The sequence below is a fragment of the Citrus clementina genome, unplaced genomic scaffold (genome assembly GCF_000493195.1).
Source record: "Citrus clementina cultivar Clemenules unplaced genomic scaffold, Citrus_clementina_v1.0 scaffold_9, whole genome shotgun sequence".
NCBI lineage: Eukaryota > Viridiplantae > Streptophyta > Magnoliopsida > Sapindales > Rutaceae > Citrus > Citrus x clementina.
The window spans coordinates 16,686,349-16,705,515 of NW_006261964.1; the positions used below are offsets into that span (position 1 = coordinate 16,686,349).

General features: G+C 34.0%; 3 protein-coding genes across 5 annotated transcripts; 1 reads left to right on the forward strand and 2 right to left on the reverse strand.

The window, feature by feature from the left end:
* Window positions 1-1,619: 1,619 nt before the first annotated feature.
* On the reverse strand, window positions 1,620-3,110 carry LOC112099333. The gene is made up of 5 exons (XM_024186842.1): window positions 3,089-3,110; window positions 2,506-2,776; window positions 2,256-2,394; window positions 1,916-2,174; window positions 1,620-1,798 (listed from the first exon to the last, which is right to left on the reverse strand). Exons 1-5 carry the CDS (start codon window positions 3,108-3,110, stop codon window positions 1,620-1,622), a joined length of 870 nt encoding a protein of 289 aa, XP_024042610.1.
* Window positions 3,111-10,247: 7,137 nt separating this feature from the next.
* LOC18032235 (F-box protein CPR1) lies at window positions 10,248-11,270 on the forward strand. The gene has a single exon (XM_006420941.1). It carries the CDS (start codon window positions 10,248-10,250, stop codon window positions 11,268-11,270), a length of 1,023 nt encoding a protein of 340 aa, XP_006421004.1.
* Window positions 11,271-11,491: 221 nt separating this feature from the next.
* Window positions 11,492-17,589, reverse strand: LOC18033378. 3 transcript variants are annotated; one of them, XR_002904973.1, is made up of 2 exons: window positions 12,429-17,589; window positions 11,492-12,317 (listed from the first exon to the last, which is right to left on the reverse strand). XR_002904973.1 is itself a non-coding variant. In XM_024182786.1 (2 exons), exon 2 carries the CDS (start codon window positions 17,218-17,220, stop codon window positions 15,883-15,885), a length of 1,338 nt encoding a protein of 445 aa, XP_024038554.1. In that variant the 5' UTR covers window positions 17,221-17,238; window positions 17,430-17,589; the 3' UTR covers window positions 11,492-15,882. The 3 variants fall into 3 exon arrangements, 1 of the variants encoding a protein (XP_024038554.1); XR_002904970.1 differs by having other exon boundaries at window positions 11,492-12,325; XM_024182786.1 differs by having other exon boundaries at window positions 11,492-17,238; window positions 17,430-17,589.
* Window positions 17,590-19,167: the final 1,578 nt, after the last annotated feature.

Here is a 19,167-nt window from a genome sequence, read left to right on the forward strand (position 1 = left end):
TCAGGTTGCTCACGGATGGTTGTGCTGCGCGGGTTGGTGCTGGTTGCATTATGCGCGGGTTGCTCGGTGAAGGCTGGAGAAGAAAACCAATTCTATGAATTAGGGATTTTGTGAACAGTAAATTAATTTTTTTTTCGTTTTTTATTTTTTTATTTTTTTTCAAATAAAAAAATTGTATATATAAAAGAAAAAAAAGAAAGGAAAAAAAGAAATTTTTTTTTCGTTTTTTTAAATAAATAAATAAATTTTTTTTTTCATTTTTTTTTAGTGATGAATCACTTTGAGACACTAAAAAAATTTCAAAATTACTTTTCGAATAAGCACATGGGCACGCCTTAAAACCATTTTACTTTAAAAATCACAGAAGTACTTATTAGTTAAAACGTGGGCATGCCTAATCAAAAATTTTCTTCTGGCCAAAATAAGCAAACACATTATTTAAAAAAAAATCTAAATCAAAATTAAAAGAAGATGTAACAAAAACCAAAATAAATAAATCATTTAGGTTGCTTCCCAAAAAGCGCCTTTGTTTTATGTCTTTGGCTAAACACATTTATGCATCAATCTCTATAATTGGGACTCTCGAGAGCCACATCCTCCACAATATTCACCGAAAAATCTTCATAAAAAGGTTTTAAGCGATGACCATTAACCTTAAAAACTTTGTCAGAGGTCGAACTCCGAATCTCAACTACACCATGAGGAAAAACAATAGTAACAATAAAAGGTCCAACCCAGCAAGAACTTAATTTACCCGGAAAAAGTTTGAGCTTAGAATGAAAAAGAAGAACTCTTTGACCAACAGAGAACTCATTTCTCAAAATCATTCTATCATGAAATGTCTTCGTTTTTTCCTTGTAAAAAACTTCCTGCACTATAGGGTTAATAACATCCACAGAAAATACCGAATGTTCCTCACTAGGATATTTAATGGCATCATTCATATTGAATTCTATAACCTCTCCATCAAACTCTATAGTGAGAGTCCCTTTATGTACATCCATTTTAGTCCTAGCAGTCTTAAGAAAAGGTCTTCCTAGCAAAATTAGGACAGAATTAGAGGAGATATCATCTTCCATATCAAGTACATAAAAATCAACAGGAAAAACCAACTCATTAACTTATACTAAGACATCTTCTAATACCCCATTAGGATATGCATTAGACCTATCAGCTAGTTGAATTATCACGCCAGTTTCTTTTAATGGACCAACATTCAAAGATGAATAAATGGAACGAGGCATGACATTAATAGAAGCTCCTAGATCTAACATAGCCTTTTCAACTCTAACACTACCAATTTTACAAGGGATAACAAACATACCTGGATCCTTGCACTTAGGAGGTAGTTTTTTTTAGAGAACTGCTGAAACATTCTCCCCCATGTGAACTTTTTCATCTCCTCTTAATTTTCTCTTAAAGGTGCACAGTTCCTTAAGGACTTTAGCATATCGAGGTATTTGTTTTATAGCATCTAATAAAGGAATATTTACCTCAACCTTGCGAAATGTCTTAAGGATATCTTTCTTTTGTTCCTCCTTCTTGGATTTTGCAAACCGGCTTGGAAAAGGAGGAGGTATCACAATAGGTAGGGGTTTTGCTCTTGTGGGTTGTGCATCTTAAGATTTTGGCATCAATTCATTCTTCTCAAGCTCATCTTCTACATGCTTTGTCACTTTCTTACTAGGCTCTTGCAACTCCCTCCCACTTCTAAGGATGACAGCACTAACGTTTTGCTTTGGATTCACCTCAGATTGTGAAGGCAACCTCCCTAATACTTGAGACTCCAGACGGCTCACTGTAGTCGCCAATTGACTCATTTGGTTCTCCAAATTCTAAGTGCTTGCTATAGTTGCCTGCTGAAATTGATGAGTGTTAGTCGCAAGTGATTTAACAATTTCTTCAAGAGATATACCTGACTTGGAGTTTGACTGTGGAGGTGCTGGTTTTCTTGGTGGATACTGTTGTGGGAATCCTAACGGCCTAACTCCATAGCTGAAGTTGGGATGATCCTTCCATCCCGGATTGTATGTTTGTGCATAAAGATCATACCTCCTCTGAGGTATGTCTGAAAATCCTCCAACTGCATTGGCTTGTTCAACGGGTTCTTCTTGAAGTGTAGGACACATATCAGTTGAATGACCCATATTGGAACAAATGCCACAAGTCTTTACCTGTTGCACATTACCTACAACAAACTTTTCCACAAGAGAAGTAAGTTTATCTAAACGTTGTTCAACAAAAGAAATATTTACCTCATTCACCGTTCTTGAAGTGGCATCTTGCCTGCTGCCAAATTGTTGTGCATTGACAGTCATATTTGATATCAACTCCCTTGCTTGAGTAGGAGTCTTGTTCACCAACACACCTCCACTAGCAGCATCTATCATACTCCTATCCATTAATGATAGTCCTTCGTAAAAATATTGAATAAGAAGTTGATCAGAAATCTGATGCTAAGGACAGCTGGCACACAATTGTTTAGATCGCTCCCAATACTCATACAAAGTCTCCCCAGGAAGTTGTCTGATCCCACAAATATCTTTTCTGATGTTGGCAGTTCTTGAAGCATGAAAGTACTTCTCCAGGAACTGCTTCTTCAAACCATTCCACGTTGTAATCAATCTAGGAGGCAAGTAGTACAACCAGCCTTTAGCTAGTCCATCTAAAGAGAAAGGAAAAGCATGCAGCTTAATCTGCTCTTCAGTCACGCCTTGTGGTCTCATACTTGAACATACAACATGAAACTCCTTGAGATGTTTATGAGGATCTTCACCTGCAAAACCATAAAACTTGGGTAATAAATGAATAAGACCAGACTTTAATTCAAAATTTACCTCCAAGTCTACATATTGAATGCAGAGTGGTTGCTGATTCAAATCTAATTCAGCTAACTCTCTAAGAGTTCTTTCTACAAGTGCAGCTCTATCCATCACTTGCTCTTCTGAATCACTAGATGATTCAACCAAATCAGGCACCGTATCTATTTCAGAAAGCAAAGGCGACGAGGATCGTTGCTTAGCTCGCTTCGATTGCTGTCTCAGCCGGTGAGCCGTCTTCTCAATTTAAGGATCAAACGAAACTGTACCTGTACGAGAAGAACAAACCATACACCAAGTAAAACATAAAAAGGATTAAATAAATGACAGTAATCCCCGACAACGACGCCAAAATTTGATGGTTGTCGAAGCCAGCAAAAATAAATACCTACTCTAAATAAATTGTGTATAGTAATTGAGCAGGGTCGTGTCCACATAGATCGGTAATTATTTAAATCCTTTTAAAATGTAAAATGTAAAATGGGGGAATTATTGACAATAATAAAAATCAAATTAAAATAACAAGAATGCAAATTAAAGTTGTAATCCAAATTGGAGAAAGCTCTGGTTGAAGGAATTAACTCAGCTTGATTCGACTACTGATCATTGATTCAAATAAATATTATTACTACTTATGAATAGACCGGTTATAGCTACTGAGACCCTCTAATAGCCAATCTCTCCTTAACTAGTCGATAACCAAGGTACGATCGTTGGTTATTTCCCTAATCAATAAACAACCCTAGATACGATCATAAGATTTAATCAATTGACAGCCTGAAACACCAGAGAGACTCAAATCCTAATCAACAAACACATACGATGGTTCATTTAAATTAGATTGTTTATTCTCACAATACAACTCTCTGCTATGTTATTTGTCACAAACATTAAAATCTTCATACGATGAATCCTTTAATTGACAATAGATTAAGTTGGTAATTAAATAGTGGCCAATTATCTAATTAACAAAAATAATCATGATAATAATTCAGATAATAAATAAATACCCAAAAAGTAATAAAACAATTAAAGGATAAGAAAGATCTCACAGTAGTGATGAATCAAAGCTTCATTAACCTTCAACCAGAATAATAGGTTTAGTTCTTCATAGAGAGAAGAGAAAAATTTAGATCTAGGGTTTCTCTCTTATCCCAAAAGTCTCTTTTTTCACAATAGATTCCTCCCTTAAATACTCTCTCTCTCTTCTCCTCTAGAATTCTATTGAAAATAAAATACTAATATCTGAAATATTAAATTCGTAATTACAAAAATAACCAAAAATACAAAACAAGTGAAACTAAAAACTGCAGGTCCGTAGTTGACAGCACGCGCCCACGCCTTATCAACAAAGTTCTTCTGACGCTCATAATTTCTCCAAGAGAACAATCATCCTTAAACATCATCTTGTAGCTCAATTTTATCACCAATCAATAGAATTGCACTTACAAAAGTAAAACACAAGTAAATCACTATTACTAAGTGCAAAATATCGATATTAAGGGAAGTAAACAATGCAAAACTAGTGCATAAATTGCACTCTAACACATTGTCTTAATCAGAGAATAAGTAAGGAAATAAGTCAAGAATGATGAAAATTGACTCCAAATAGTTCTGCAGATTTCTTCAATGGTGCAGACTTGTTTTCTCTTGAATTATGCTTCTTCCTTCTTTTTTTTCTTGATTTCTTTGATGTTAATTCACCGCCTCCCTTTCCATATGATGTGTGCTCCTTTTATAATTGAAAATTAGGGTAAACATAGGCCTAAGGCGCGCATAAGTCATATTAGAAAACTGCAGATCGCGATTCTGCAAGTATCCCGCGTGAAATTTTCTTTGTCGTTGTTCCAGGATTGCTACAGTAATGGTTGCTACAGCAACAACTACAACACTACATTGTTCCAGATTTGTTACAATTCTTTTGTAGCCATGTTCTTTCCTCATTTTTGCAAGCATATTGCATCAATATTCCTTCCTTGAAACTTAGAGCTTCCGAACACCTACAATTATGCACACAATCTAAGCACGAATTATTCTAAATCAAACAAAATTTATTACGAATAAACTAAATGAATGCTTATGCAAAATGAAACAAAAATGCAATAGAAACACATCATTTACTCTCTAAATAATATCGATTTAAGTCTAAAAGTGTCCTGATAACTCTCATTTTATAGTATCACTTCTAAATATACATAGTTTAAACTTTTGAAATTAATCAAATTCAACATAGTATGAAAGCCATTTCAGCAACATACCATAAAGAGTATAGTAAATGTGGTGAGAAAACAAAAATCATTTGCAGCTTTTCCATATGCATGCTGCTCTGCGGCATATATTTGTAGAGTTTGAAGTAGGATTTTGTTTAAACTAGATTATGATAAAAACAAGAAGTTTCCACCTTCACAGACAACTCATGGTAACATTCATCTATCACCTCTTTTCTTTGGCATTATATCACCTTTTTACCTTATGGTAATTTATATCACTTCTTTAGAAGTTAATTTGTCTCGTTTGAATTGGATAGAGAGAGCACAAACAAGAGAGTATAGAAAGTGTGGTAAAAAAACAAAAACAAAAAAAAAGAAATCATTTTCAACTTTTCCATATACTTGCAGCCATCCATCATAGTCATAAGTTATAGTTTTAGCATACATGCTTCCCTATATTATACATATTTGTAGAGTTTGTATGAGAAAAATAAGAAGTTTCTACATTCACACTTAGCTTATGATGATATTCATCTGGCATCTCTTTTATTTGGCATTATATCACCACTTTAGTTTAGGGTAATTTACATCACTTTTTTAAAAGTTAATTTATGGCTTGAATTGTGTAGAGAGAGTACAAACAGGAGAGTGTAGCAAGTATGGTGAAAACAAGAAATCATTTGTAGCCTTTCCATATACCTGCTGCGCTGTAACATAGTCATAATTTGTAGAGTTTGAACTAAGATTTTTGATGTGCTGATAATTTATTTATCATTTTAATAATTCCCTAAATTAAATTTATGTCTTTTATTATTTTATTAATTTATCTTTTTTTTTTATTATTGTAGATATATTTTGAGAATAAAAAGAAAATCAATTGCAGTTTAAGGAATAAATCGGCACAAGATTAATGACTTAGGAAAATAAATCTTGAGATACTAATGTAACTAGCAAGTGGAAGACAAAAGGAAATATATTATTTGAATTAAATCGATTGAATTTGGTAGGCATCGCGTCATCTACTTAAAGTTCTCGGCTTGACTTTGTTTTAATCCTTTGGAGTTAAGGATTTTAGGGAGAAGCATCTATATATATATATATATATAAAGCTGGGACTATAAGAGGTGATGTGGCATCACCATTTCTTATCTTTGTATATTCTCTATTATCTAATAAATAGAGAAATTTTCTTTCAGATTTGTCTTTTCATCTTCTCATAATTAATTTGACTGTTATTACACAATCAATATGTAACAGTTTATCAAAAGACTCACTATCTTCTCTAATTGAAACCTTCTTGATCATAAATTAAACAATAATTTATAAATATTTTTAATCACTCTTCTCCTCTGCCTCACCTTAATTTATAAATAGTAACAAAAAATATGATATCCCACGTAAACATAAACACAACATAAAAGAACAAAAAATAGCAATGGCTCTAAAACATGTGTTTTTCATTTTGGCCCTCACTTGCCTGATCATGGCAAATATTGCAAATGCAACCAGTAGGAATGATCGCCTCAACAACAATATGAAACCATGCTACGATCTTGCAACAAGACTTGAAGCTAGCGAAGGCCTAATGGAGTGCTGGAACACGTTAATGGAGCTGAAATCATGCTCAAATGAGATTGTTAAATTCTTCCTTAATAGCTAGGCTGATATTGGCCCTGACTGTTGCCGCACTATTGATATTATCTCCCGTAATTGCTGGCCTGCAATGCTCACCTCTCTCGGATTCATTGCCGAAGAAGGGAACATACTGAGAGGTTACTGTGATGCATTTTCTACTCCTTCTCCAGGTGGCCTCGCGGTGATATATCAGCCTCAGATTTCCAAGGTTTTGGCTTAGACAAGGTGCATCTATGGCGCTTCTATTTCCGTCGTATTAATTTAGCTGATGCAATTTTAAATAATTAAAAAAGTCTTTTTGGTTTTAGCTTTACTTTATTTTTTTCATGTTTTTTTTGGAAGTCTTGCCTCTTAATCGAATAGAATAAATCATTAAAAGTAGAATAAGGAAAAAAGGATAATACTAAATTCTTTTTTCAAAGCTATGCAAAACGCAGTTCTATTTCCTAGTTATTATATAAGGACGAGAAACCGAGAGAAAAGAGGCTGTGGAAGAGCAGCAACCACGAGTTTGAGAAGAGGCAACCGAAACATACAAAAGATAAATTTTAATTGGACTTAATTTTTATATTTATAAATAGACATAAATAGTGATAGATTGATTTCGAGTTGTCACTTCAAAATTGAAACGATCCATAACTAGATAATTGTTAAGCTTTCTATGCAAATCAAGATCGAGAAAAGGAAGTTGAACTGTGGTGGATTATGAAATCTTGGCAGCCTCAACCTCTTGAATTCTTGTATTAATTTACTTACCTTTAATTACAGGTAGAGTTACAATTACCTTAGAATATTATATTTGGCTTTCTTAAAAATTGATGGTCCCTGCGAGTTTGACCTCATTATTCTTAATCTATACTCCAATGAACTCGTGTGCTTGCGAGCACATTAAGATTCTTCCAACAATTTTGTTTAAACTAGAGTATGAGAAAAACAAGGAGTTTCTACCTTCGCACTTAGCTTATGGTGATATTTATCTAACGTCTTTTTTCATTGGCATTATATCAATTTTTAGCTTATTGTAATTTAGATCACTTTTTAGAAGCTAATTTATCTCACTTGAAAATGGATAGAGAGAGTACAAGCAAGAGAATAGATATAGAGTGTACTGAAAAAACAGAAATCATTTGTTGCGTTTCCATATACCGGCTACCCCGCAACATAGTTATAATTTACAATTTTAACATACATGCATGCCTATATTATACCTATATTTAGAGTTTAAACCAGGATTTTGTTAAACTTAGAATACGAGAAAAACAACAAGTTTCTACCTTCGCACTTAGCCTATGGTAAAATTCATCTAACATCTCTTTTCTTTGGCATTATACCACTTTTCTATCTCATAATAAGTTATATCACTTTTTTAGAAGTTAATTTATCTCACTTGAACTGGATGGAAAGGGTACAAATAATGGAGTATGGCAAGTGTGTGAAAAAACAGAAATCATTTACAACCTTTTCCATATTCCTGCTGCCCTGCAACCTAGTCATAATTTAATGTTTTCGCATACTTCCATGCGTATATTATACCTATTTGTAGAATTTGAACAAAGAGTTTTGTTTAAATTAGAGGATGAGAAAAACAAGAAGCTTTTATTTTCGCACCTAACATATGGTAATTATATTCATCTAGCATCTCTTTTCTTTCGCATTATGTTACTTTTTTAGCTTATAATAATTTATATCAGTTTTTTAAAAGTTAATTTATCTCACTTGAACTGGATAGAGAGAGTACAAACAAGAGAGTTTATCAAGTTTGGTTAAGGAAAGAAATCATTTGTAGCCCTTTCATATACCCGCTATCTTGTAACATAGTCATAATTTATAATTTTAGCATCATGCAAGCCCATATTAAACCTGTTTGTAGAGTTTGAACCAGGGTTTTGTTTAAATTAGAGTATAACAAACAAGAAGTTTCTACCTTTGCACTTAGCTTATAATAATATTCATCTAGCATCTCTTTTCTTTAACATTATATCACCATTGTAGCTTATCGTAATTTATCATAGTCCTAATTTATAATATATATATATATATATATATTTTCACTACACTCACTATACTTTCTTGTTAGTACTTTTTCTATCCAACTTAAGCGAGATAAATTAACTTCTACAAATAGGCATAACATAGGGATGCATGCATGCATGCTAAAACTATAAATTATTAGGGCAACATGTATATGAAATGACTGCAAATAATTTCTGTTTTTCGCCAAGCTTGTTATACTCTCTTGTTTATATTCTCTCCATCTGCATCAAGTGAAATAAATTAACTTCTAAAAAATTTTATGGTATGAGAAAAATAAAAAGTTTCTACCTTCGCACTTTGGTGAGAGAAAGCTAAAGTGGTGTACGATGTGGACAATTCAGTTGGCCAAACACACGCCACCTTTTGAAGAATAAAGGCAATTGCTCCGTCTTTATGTACATTAGTAAAGGCAATTTCATCTGCGCCCTATGTAAATTAGTACTATCTCAATCAATTATCTTTCTTGCCTCATCATCAAAGTGTTCTTGCGATCAAACTGTCTAAAAATTTCTCTTGGGCTAGGGCAAGCAAATTTTGCACAGAATTAGGTACAATCGAATAAGCTTGGTTAAGAAATTCATATGCTGCATCCGCATTCCACCAATCAGAAGCTTGCATGCAACTATAATCCACAAGTCCTTCTAGAGCTTAGCTGAGCTACCATTTTGGTTGACCTCATTTGTGATTCTTTCCAAAGATTCAAATCACTCGCGGAGACCACTCAATTCAATCATTAAAGATATCTCAATCAGTTTTGTCAACGAATTCGGAGAAAAAGGGAGAATCCACACTGGATTTGAAGAAGGAAATTAGAAGAAAGACAGAAAACAGGGAGGGCTGAGCGTAAGCAAGCAATGCTAACGGAAGAAAGACTGAAGTAGGCACCGCAGAAAAGAATAATATAAATTCAACAACAACAACAACAAAATATTAAAAAAAGAAAAAGAAAAAGAAAAACTGTAGACAAGAAAGTAATAAAAGTACATTACCTAAACACAGAGAGATTAAGTAATAAAGATATTGAAAAACAGGGAGATTTTGATCGTTTTTTCATGCTTATAATGAGATTTAGTTTATGTAATTAGTTCAACTAGGAAAATCAGTTTGTTTATTTTTCCATTTAAGATGTTAATTAAGTGTTAACCGTCTCAAATAGAATAAATGAATGGGCGGATTTTGGTCTTATTTTATGCATGTATATTGTATTATTGAATCAGTCAAAAACTTTCAACAACTCCTAATTATTAATTAATTGCATATATAAACAAATGTTGTCACGGTGATATTATCATCTTTAAATTTATTTATCCGGAGTCAAAATCATCTTGGTTTAAATAAATAGATCTTTCAGATTAGCTTTGTATCAATGCAATGACCAATTCAATTCAATCCAATTAACTACGTACAGGTTGCTTAGCTTATTATTGTAATATAAAATCAAGGCTTGTAAAGCACGCTTGCTGAAAAAATCAAGTGACATGAGCCTTTAAAAATCAATGTCAGAAGCGGTTTCATTATCCAGATTTACACAAAATCAAGCCCAAAAGCCATGGCCAAACTTCCCCAAGACATAGTTGCTGATATACTATCAAGGCTACCTGTGAAGTCTCTTTTACGGTTCAAGTGTGTATCCAAGCCATGGTTTTCATTAATCTCTGATTCTCAATTTGCCAAGACCCAACTCAAACAAGCAAAATCCGACTGCAGTGGTAACATTCGTAGAGTCTTACTCACGACGTCTCCACTTCAATCCATTGATTATGAAGCATTTGGATTTGGTGAAGGTAGTGACACTAATATCACAGCGCAGCTTGGTTATCCTGGGGAGAAAGTTCCTGAAGATGATGCTGATATTATAGGATCCTGTAATGGCTTGGTTTGTATAGATTTTGATTCCACCAACATGGTTCTGTGGAACCCGAGTACTCGTGTTTCCAGGGAATTGACAAGGCCTGCTCCTTTTCCTGAACAAGGTACTTTTTTTTATGGGTTAGGTTATGATACCTCTGGTGATGATTACAAAGTCATTAGAGGTTTCATTTCAACTATTGGAAATGGAAATGTTTCCAGGGAAACTAAAGTTCAGGTTTTTTCCCTGAAAAACAATTCCTGGAAAGAAATTCAGTACTTTCATGCAAGGATTGATATTTACGGATTAGGGGTTCTGTCAAATGGCAAGCTGCATTGGCTTGGAATACTGGAAAATGGTTCGAATAAGAATTATGCGATCGTATCATTCGATCTGACGGAAGAAAGATTCACAGAGGTTGCTTCCTTACTAGAGCATATCGACCAAACTACCTCGGTTGTAAATTTGCGGAATTGGGGAGACCGCATTGTTGTATTTAATGATCAAAGGGACGGTTCTTTTGAGGCATGGGAGATGAAAGAATCATCATGGACTAGATTGTTTAGCATCTCAAGAGACAAATTTCCAGAATACGAATATTATCCAACTCTAATAGGCTTCACAAAAGATGGCAAATTTTTGCTGGGTAGTGATGGAAGGGAATTAGTCTTTTACAGCACAAAAGAAGACACATTTAGATATTTTGAGATATATGATGAGTGACCTTGGTTTGGAGGTGTCATATATGAAGAAAGCTTAGTTTCACCAATTGTTGATGAAGCAAGCAAGTTCAAATAAGCAGATTCATGTGATTCTAATGTAATATGTTGCAGCTTCAATAATCAATTTCTTGTTTCTGATAAAATTATTTGTTTAAGAAGTGAATGAATTTGAATGTGGATTTTAAAATTCATTGAATCATTCAACTTGCAACACCTACTAACTACACAATTGCATATAAATAACCGCTGCCGCAGTGATGGGCATCTTTCCAATTTTTTACCCTGAGCCAAGTCATCTCAGTTTCAATAAATAAATCAGCATGTGCGAACTGCCTCTAATGGCTGACTTTTAAAACTTCAGTCCAGCTCAGTTTACGTGGCGATGCACTGACCAATTAATTAACTAAAAACAGATTACTAGTAGGTTTAACATTATAATATCAGAGAAAGCAATGCCATCTCATAAACCAAAATTCTTGAAAAGTGGTTTCACAGACTCACAGTGTCTATTTTCACACAGAAATAGCAATGAATGCTTAAAGAATCAAGCTGTAAAGCCAGAACCAAACTTCCACAACACATTTTTACTGATATAATAAAGAATCAAGCTGAAAGGCCAGAGCTAAACATCGACAACATATTGTTACTGATATACTATCGAGGCTACCAGTCAAATCTCTAATTCAGTTCAAGTGTGTATAAAAGGCATGGTTTTCCTTAATCTTCCATCCTCATTTTTTTCCAAAATCCAACTCAAATTAGCAAAAAAGGGCACAACCTGTGTCGATAATGATTTTAAAAGATATGCATAATGCAGCTCACAAGTAGTTCATGCAGATGTACCAAATAAGTTAAAGAGGCAAGTTCATTGTTTTATCCAAGAGTGAAGTAAGCATAAATACATCGTCACTGTAAGACTAAACGTTCTTAAATCAAATCTGGAGCAAGTGTGAGCTCATAAGGTGCAAGATACCAACCATACTGCTTGTTTAATCTTTTCATCATTTCTTTGAACCGCTACCATGTTCCATGGCACTTCAACAGGTAGCTGCATAACTACAATTGTGCCATTAGTTTGTACCTAGGAAAGTTGCATAAATGATTGAAATCCATGGAACACAAATTCCATTTAACTATACAGTAAATCAACTAAACGGACCTCGTGCTCAACTAGAATGTAATTTCCAGTAATATTGGCAAGCCTGCTCTCTTATAACCCCTATAATTGCTTTAAGATGGCAATCCAAACTGCAAGATCACCTATTCACATTTCAAACCTTGAAAAATGAGTTAGTTATGGGTCACCATATCGTCAAAACGAAGGTACTGCTATTATCAGAAAGAAGTAGACAAAATATAAATAAAATAAGATAATTAGATAAAATCTAAAACCTTCTTCTCTTATGCCGCCATTGCACTTGAAAGTTTTTCTCAACATTCTGAAAACAGGACACCTCAAGCAAAAGTCAACGAAAATGTAGAAATTAGGACCATGATGATGAATTACACCATCTTGACAAGGTGATGGACAGAACATCAATGCATTTTGATGGGGCAAAAGAGTACAAATATCTATGCACACACACAAGCAAACACACATATTTACAGAGAAAGAGAAAGAGAGAGAGAGAGAGAGAGAGAGAGTAAAGGAACCAAACTTGGGTTCTAATCAAGTAATATTGCTGCACCAGGGCTTTCCTGTTTATAATTTGCAAATTTGCAAATTTAACATTCACATCAAAATAACTGATAGTCAAGCTGACACTGGAAATTAAAATACATCAATTGTTCTTCACAGTGTCAAATCCTTCATCAAATTCGAATTCACTGTGTATGCCTGCATGTTGAGTACTTAAACTTGCTTTTCTCTTTGCTATATCTTGCCATGAAAGAGCCTCATCCACAGAAATATCCAGTATCAATCAATCTCAATTTTTACAACTAAGTTTTTTTCTCCCTTTGACTTAATAGGGTTAGAAGAAAGAGAAGCGAAAAGAGACATTTTAGAATTCCTATTATTTGAGACATTTTTGACTATTGGATTTCTATCCAAGCTTACCTTTTAATTATTGACCTTCTCTCTTCCCCACTTTCCCAAATTTCTCCTTAACATACGAAATTTAAAATCTTACTTTTGACAATGTAAAAATACCACAATAATTTCTCTATTATCTCTCTTTAAAATCCGAACTAGCAAAGAGAGGACCAAGTTTCAGTTTTCATTACTTTTCTTCATGTCTCTCTCTTTAGTTTATTCTCCTTCCTAGTCACAGTTTAACAACAGGTCAGAGACACCTTGAACAACCAAATGTAGCAACCAAGTGAGTAACAAGAATCTTAAAAATGAAAAATAGAATATAGAAAGGCAGGAAGAGGAGGATAAAGAGAGAACTGATTTCAATACTATAAATTTTGGGTTCCACATTTTCCCATCAGGGTTTTACATTGGATGTACAGCTAACACACATTATCCTCCATTCAAAAATCAGCAAAACTACAAAATTGTAATGCCAGAATAATAAAATAAATTACCTGCCAACAAGGGTGACTTTGGTTGTCCCATAGAAGTCATTCCAAGTCGTGTAGCACATGACATGAACCATCACTTTGACTGAAAGGCCAATTTTTATTTGACTTTTCTTGCTAGCCCCATGAAGCCACCATATCTCATGGTATAACTCTTCTTCCCTTATTTCCAGGAAATAAGGAATTGCTTTGCACAAATTTGTTTCTTATGAATTACAGTAACAGTTTTCTTGTCCCATATAGATTAGTCTCAATTTAAAAAAAAAAATCACGAACTTAAATGTCATCACTGGGAAAGATCAGTTGAAGCCTTCAATTACATTTTCAATATTTTTCTTGATGATGAAAACTTCCCTAACGGATGGTCCAAATCTGTGAGTAACCAATGTTTAGGCATGTGTTTATAAAAATAGTAGTACAATAAGTTAAAAACATTTCACAAAATCACACTCATGAAAATCAAACCCTTCCTTTCCTTCATTCTCATTAGGAAATACATGGAGGGTCCTCTTCTGCTTGCAGATTAAGGCTTCAGAAGCAGTTGTGCTTTCTTAACACTTATTCACTTGTGAACAACAAACTATAGACACAAATCTCTTAATTCATACCCTGAAACCCCCGGAAAGATAATTCTTTAGGCCATCCAGTCTACCAAACTTTTTTTTTTGAAAGGCTACCAAGCTTAATATAAGACTAAACCACTGGTTTTCTTCTTGTAAATATACCAATCAAACCAATTGTGTTTCGGCTTCTTTCTAAAGAAAATCAAAATCAAAAATCAAAAAGTCAAGCCAACTATGTTCTCAAATATTTTGCTAAGAAGTCCCCAACCATCAACAGAGTATGACAAAGATCAAAAACAACACTTACAAAAACCAAGGAGATGATTATCATACATAACTGGCAGAAATCAATATGGGGGGAGTGTAGTTATCTCAGCCCATTGGAGTAAAGTTGCAGGAAAGTTCAAACAATTTGAAGGAGAAAAATCAGAAGATCAAAAATGAGGGAAAATTTTATAATGTCTTAGCAATTACTATTGAAAAAGAAAACTATAGATGTATCAAAAACACAAAAGAGAGATGATAGTATGGCCGAAAAGTATGCACTCAGAGGAGATGTGTTCCAATGCACTACCCTAAATTTCCCCAAAAAGATAAAACTGCTATGGATTTTAAAGTAATCTCTTACTATTTATAGGTGAAAAAGGAAACAGACTTATATCATCTTCATAAAAAGGTACTGTGTAGCTGAAGTTTAACTTGGAAAAGTTAGCAGCGCTAACCTCAAACTCAGCAAACATCAAATGCAATAAGCTAAGCTAAAAGCTAACGGAAATTCAGTAGTTGAATAAAGAATTAAAATCATGTGGTCCATCAACATTTTACTGTTCTCCCTTTTGCCAGCCATGATTTGAACTTATGAAACCAACTGAGCAGCACAGGACATTTTTGTTACACTAGACACAAGAGCAAGCAATGGTGAATATGAGGCTAGTATGCCAATGCTGTCCTATTAAAGTGTAAGTGAGCCTTCAACGATATGGGGTAAGTCCTATTCATTTTGTCAGTATCTACAGAACAGTAAGACCATGCTGAAGATAATTGCTTTATATGAATGATAATAGGCAAATTTAGATGAATCCAGAAAGCTACTTAGATTATGGTTCTCAACTTCATTTCTCTTTAACTTGTTTCCTTGCTTCATGAATGTTGGTCGTAGACTATCTTGCATTTTCGGCAAACTGACATAAATTGACGAGGTAGTGGAGAAAAGAAATAAAATAAAAAAAGAGAATAAAAATACAAAGAAATACATAGATCGTACCACAACATTGTTGAAATGGGGCTTAATTTATATTCAATAAATATAGTTACAACAAATTTTGAAATAAAGAAATCTATAGATCCCTTATTGACACTATTTGAACTAGACATGTCAATGTACAAACATATCTAATTTAAAGTACAATAAGAAGGTTGAAAAATTGTCTGACCTTTACACTTCTCCAAACCACTGTTAACACTCCTGCACAACTGTTCATTATTATAGCTGATCAAGCAGATGAAAGCATCACAAGAACAAGGTCATCCATCAACAATGAATTGATCATCTTGATTATCTCCCTCAACCCTAGTATCTCCATGAACCATTCCATTCACATGGTGTAAATTCTGCATCATTTGCGAAAGATAATGGGTACTAGCACCAGTATGGTCAGAGAGCCCAGTAGGATGACCAGTCCACTGGGAAACAATCCCAAGCAACTGGCTGGTAAGGTTTTGCTGCTCATGAAGAATACGGGCCTGCATCTGACCCATTTCTGTCCTGTGCTGACTCAATATTCCATCAATCCTCTTATTCCATTCTGACCTCCGCCTATTAATCCTTTCCTCCCACTCCCTCTCCTGAATCAACTCTTCATCTCTTCTTCTTCTTTCCCTCTCTTCGCTCTCCTTCTCCATAGATTCCCATTCCTGTATCCTCTGCCTCCTTAAATGCTCCTTAGCTTTATCCCTCTCTTCCCTCTCCTTCTCCCTCTCTTCCAACTTCCTTTGCCATTCCTGCTCAAGTTTTATCCGAAAATTTTCCCTCCTCTGCCTCTCCCTTTCTCTCTCCGCTTCACGTTGCTCAAAGCGAGCCTCCATTTCCTTCAACTGTCCCAACTGATTTGCAAGAAATCCCAATGTCTTCTTCTCCAACCCCTTCAACAACTTCCTCTTCTTCTTCAAGTTAGACCCATTATGCTCTCCTTCATCATATGTGAACCCATTATCCCCATCCTCCCTAACCCTTTCATGATGACCATTAAAATTATCCTCCCCCTCATCACCATCATAGTCAAAACCCAAACCCATCATCCCATTCTCTCCACCATCAATTGTGGTAAAATCCCCATCTCCTGAATGACCCATTTGCCCAAAATCCGCAATCTCCATCCCCGTACCCACCCCCACAAACCCACCACCATTTTCCCTATCCTCATTAACAACTGCCATTAAATCACTGCCATTACTAATATTACTATTATAAGATGCCGGTACATCTCCAAAAACCTCCTTATACCTTAAAAAGTTAGACCAATGAGTAAGGCCCTCAGCCCAATCGAACTCATCCCCGTTACACTCCCCACCAACTGAATTGTCCACAGACAATTCAGGTTTCTTGATCTTCTGTTTAACTAACAAATACTGGTGCCTCATATTCTGCACCTTGGTGGAAACATCCTTCCATGACCAGTGCCAAGGAAACGCGATAGAATCGCGAACATAGTGCATGGAATTCACATACAGAGCAATTGGTTTATACTTCTTCTCGCGGGTTTTCATCTTCGCGAGCGTCCCATCAGCGACCATCTCACCATACTTGTTTATTAGGGTTTTCTCTTCAGCCTCAGTCCATTTCTTTCTTCTTGAAGTCACCATTGTTTTACAATCCCAATACTTGCACAAATAAAATAACAAATACCAACTTCTTCTTTGAAAATAATTTCAATATTATTATTTCTATTATTATTTTAATATCACATACTAAGTTATATGGCATCGAAGAGAAACTCAGAACCCGAAAACAGACCGAACCCAGATCGGAAAAGCATCAAAATTGATAAACAAAAGAAAGTAAAAATCCTTACCTTGACCTTGAGATTTACAGACCGTTATGAAAATTCAAGCTTCGATGGAATTTTTGGTTTGTTGAGCACTTGTTGGAGGTAGATTTTCTGGGGGAAATTAGATGAGAAAGTGAGAGAATCTAAGAGAAAATGATACCCGGGTAGTTCAGTTAAAGTGAATTCGAACAGTGTTTTCCTCTTTTTGTTACAAAAGTAGGCTAAAACGCAGCGTTTTATTTTCCGCCGTTAAAGAGCGTGTGGGTGAAACTAAAAAGGTGGCAGAAAATAATTGGGTAACGGGCAGTTGGGGTTCTTTGCCTTGTAATCTGGCGACTTGTGTGGTTAGCGCAGAGAATAAAATTGATCATTGCTCACGGTACACGTGGACTTGTTCGAGTGGAGGCAAAAGTTAAAAGCGTGTACATAGAGCTCCTTTGACTTTTTTCTAACTTTTGACATCATCAAGATTAATGTCTTCACCCATTCTCTCTTTTTTTTTTTTTTGGTTTAATTCAAATCAGAGTGGAGATTACCACTAGCCCTAAAGGTACGTGGCACAATCTCGCATTTTCTGCTTCTATAATTTTTTAATATATGAAAAAAAAAGTAAAAACAAAATCAGAAAAAAATAGAGAATAGATTATATATAGAGAGGGAGTACTTTTTTACTAAAGATGCACACAAAAACATAAAAAACACAAATTTTAATATATTAAAAATTATATCTTTTTGTCTATTAATATATTGGAATATGTGTTTTTATATATGTTAATGACATATTCACTTCATTAAAATAAAAATATCATCATTGCTCATAAACAAAGAAAAAGTTAAATGTAGTTTGCTGGTGACAACTCTTCAATGATTAAGACAGTCAACGAACATTTAGTAAGAAAGAGGCTTCGAAACCTTCGTCAAAATAATCTCTTAAAATATCACTTGGAAAGTAAAGAATTATTATAAAAAAAATAAATCAAATTAAAGGATTATTTAGTTATTAACAATTTTGTTTTCTCCTATTAATGGATTTCTTCAACAAATAAAATAAAATAATAGAGAAATTTTTACCTGAGAAGAATATTTTAACATGTATTGAAGATGTTTATAATTGTTATCCTCGGCAATAAAATAATCTTGTACAATCTAATACAGTACTACGCATTAATCACACCCTCTACACACACACACACCCCAAAATTCACCAATTTAAAGCACCACAGGTTGATTAAGAAAAAAAAAAGACAAAAACACACAAAATTATACTGTCTCTTACCACTTATTATCTTTCTTTTTTTTAATTAAAATGTAAACCTGAATTGAATTCTTGTATCCACACCTATTAATTTTTCTAAAAATAAAATTGGATGACCATTTAGATACAAAAATAGGGATGTTCAGAATCCAATCCGATATACTCAATTCGTTTAATCCGTAAAAATTCAATCTGTTAATTGTTGGATTGATTGGATTGAAAATTTGATTATCCGCAATCAGTGGATTGAATATGAATTTACTTCTGCAAATCCGCAAAAATCAGTGAATCCAAAAAAAAAAGTATTTATTTAATTAAAAAAATAAAATTTGTAAATATGACATTAGTACTTACTAGTAAATAAATAAGTTAAAATATAATTATATTAACCCTAAATTATATCTTATCCGATAATAATATAAAATATTAAATAATTAAATAAACAAATAAATCTTCCTAAATAGTTAATTTTCATGTACTAATCTAAACGAACGAGTTTTTTTTTTT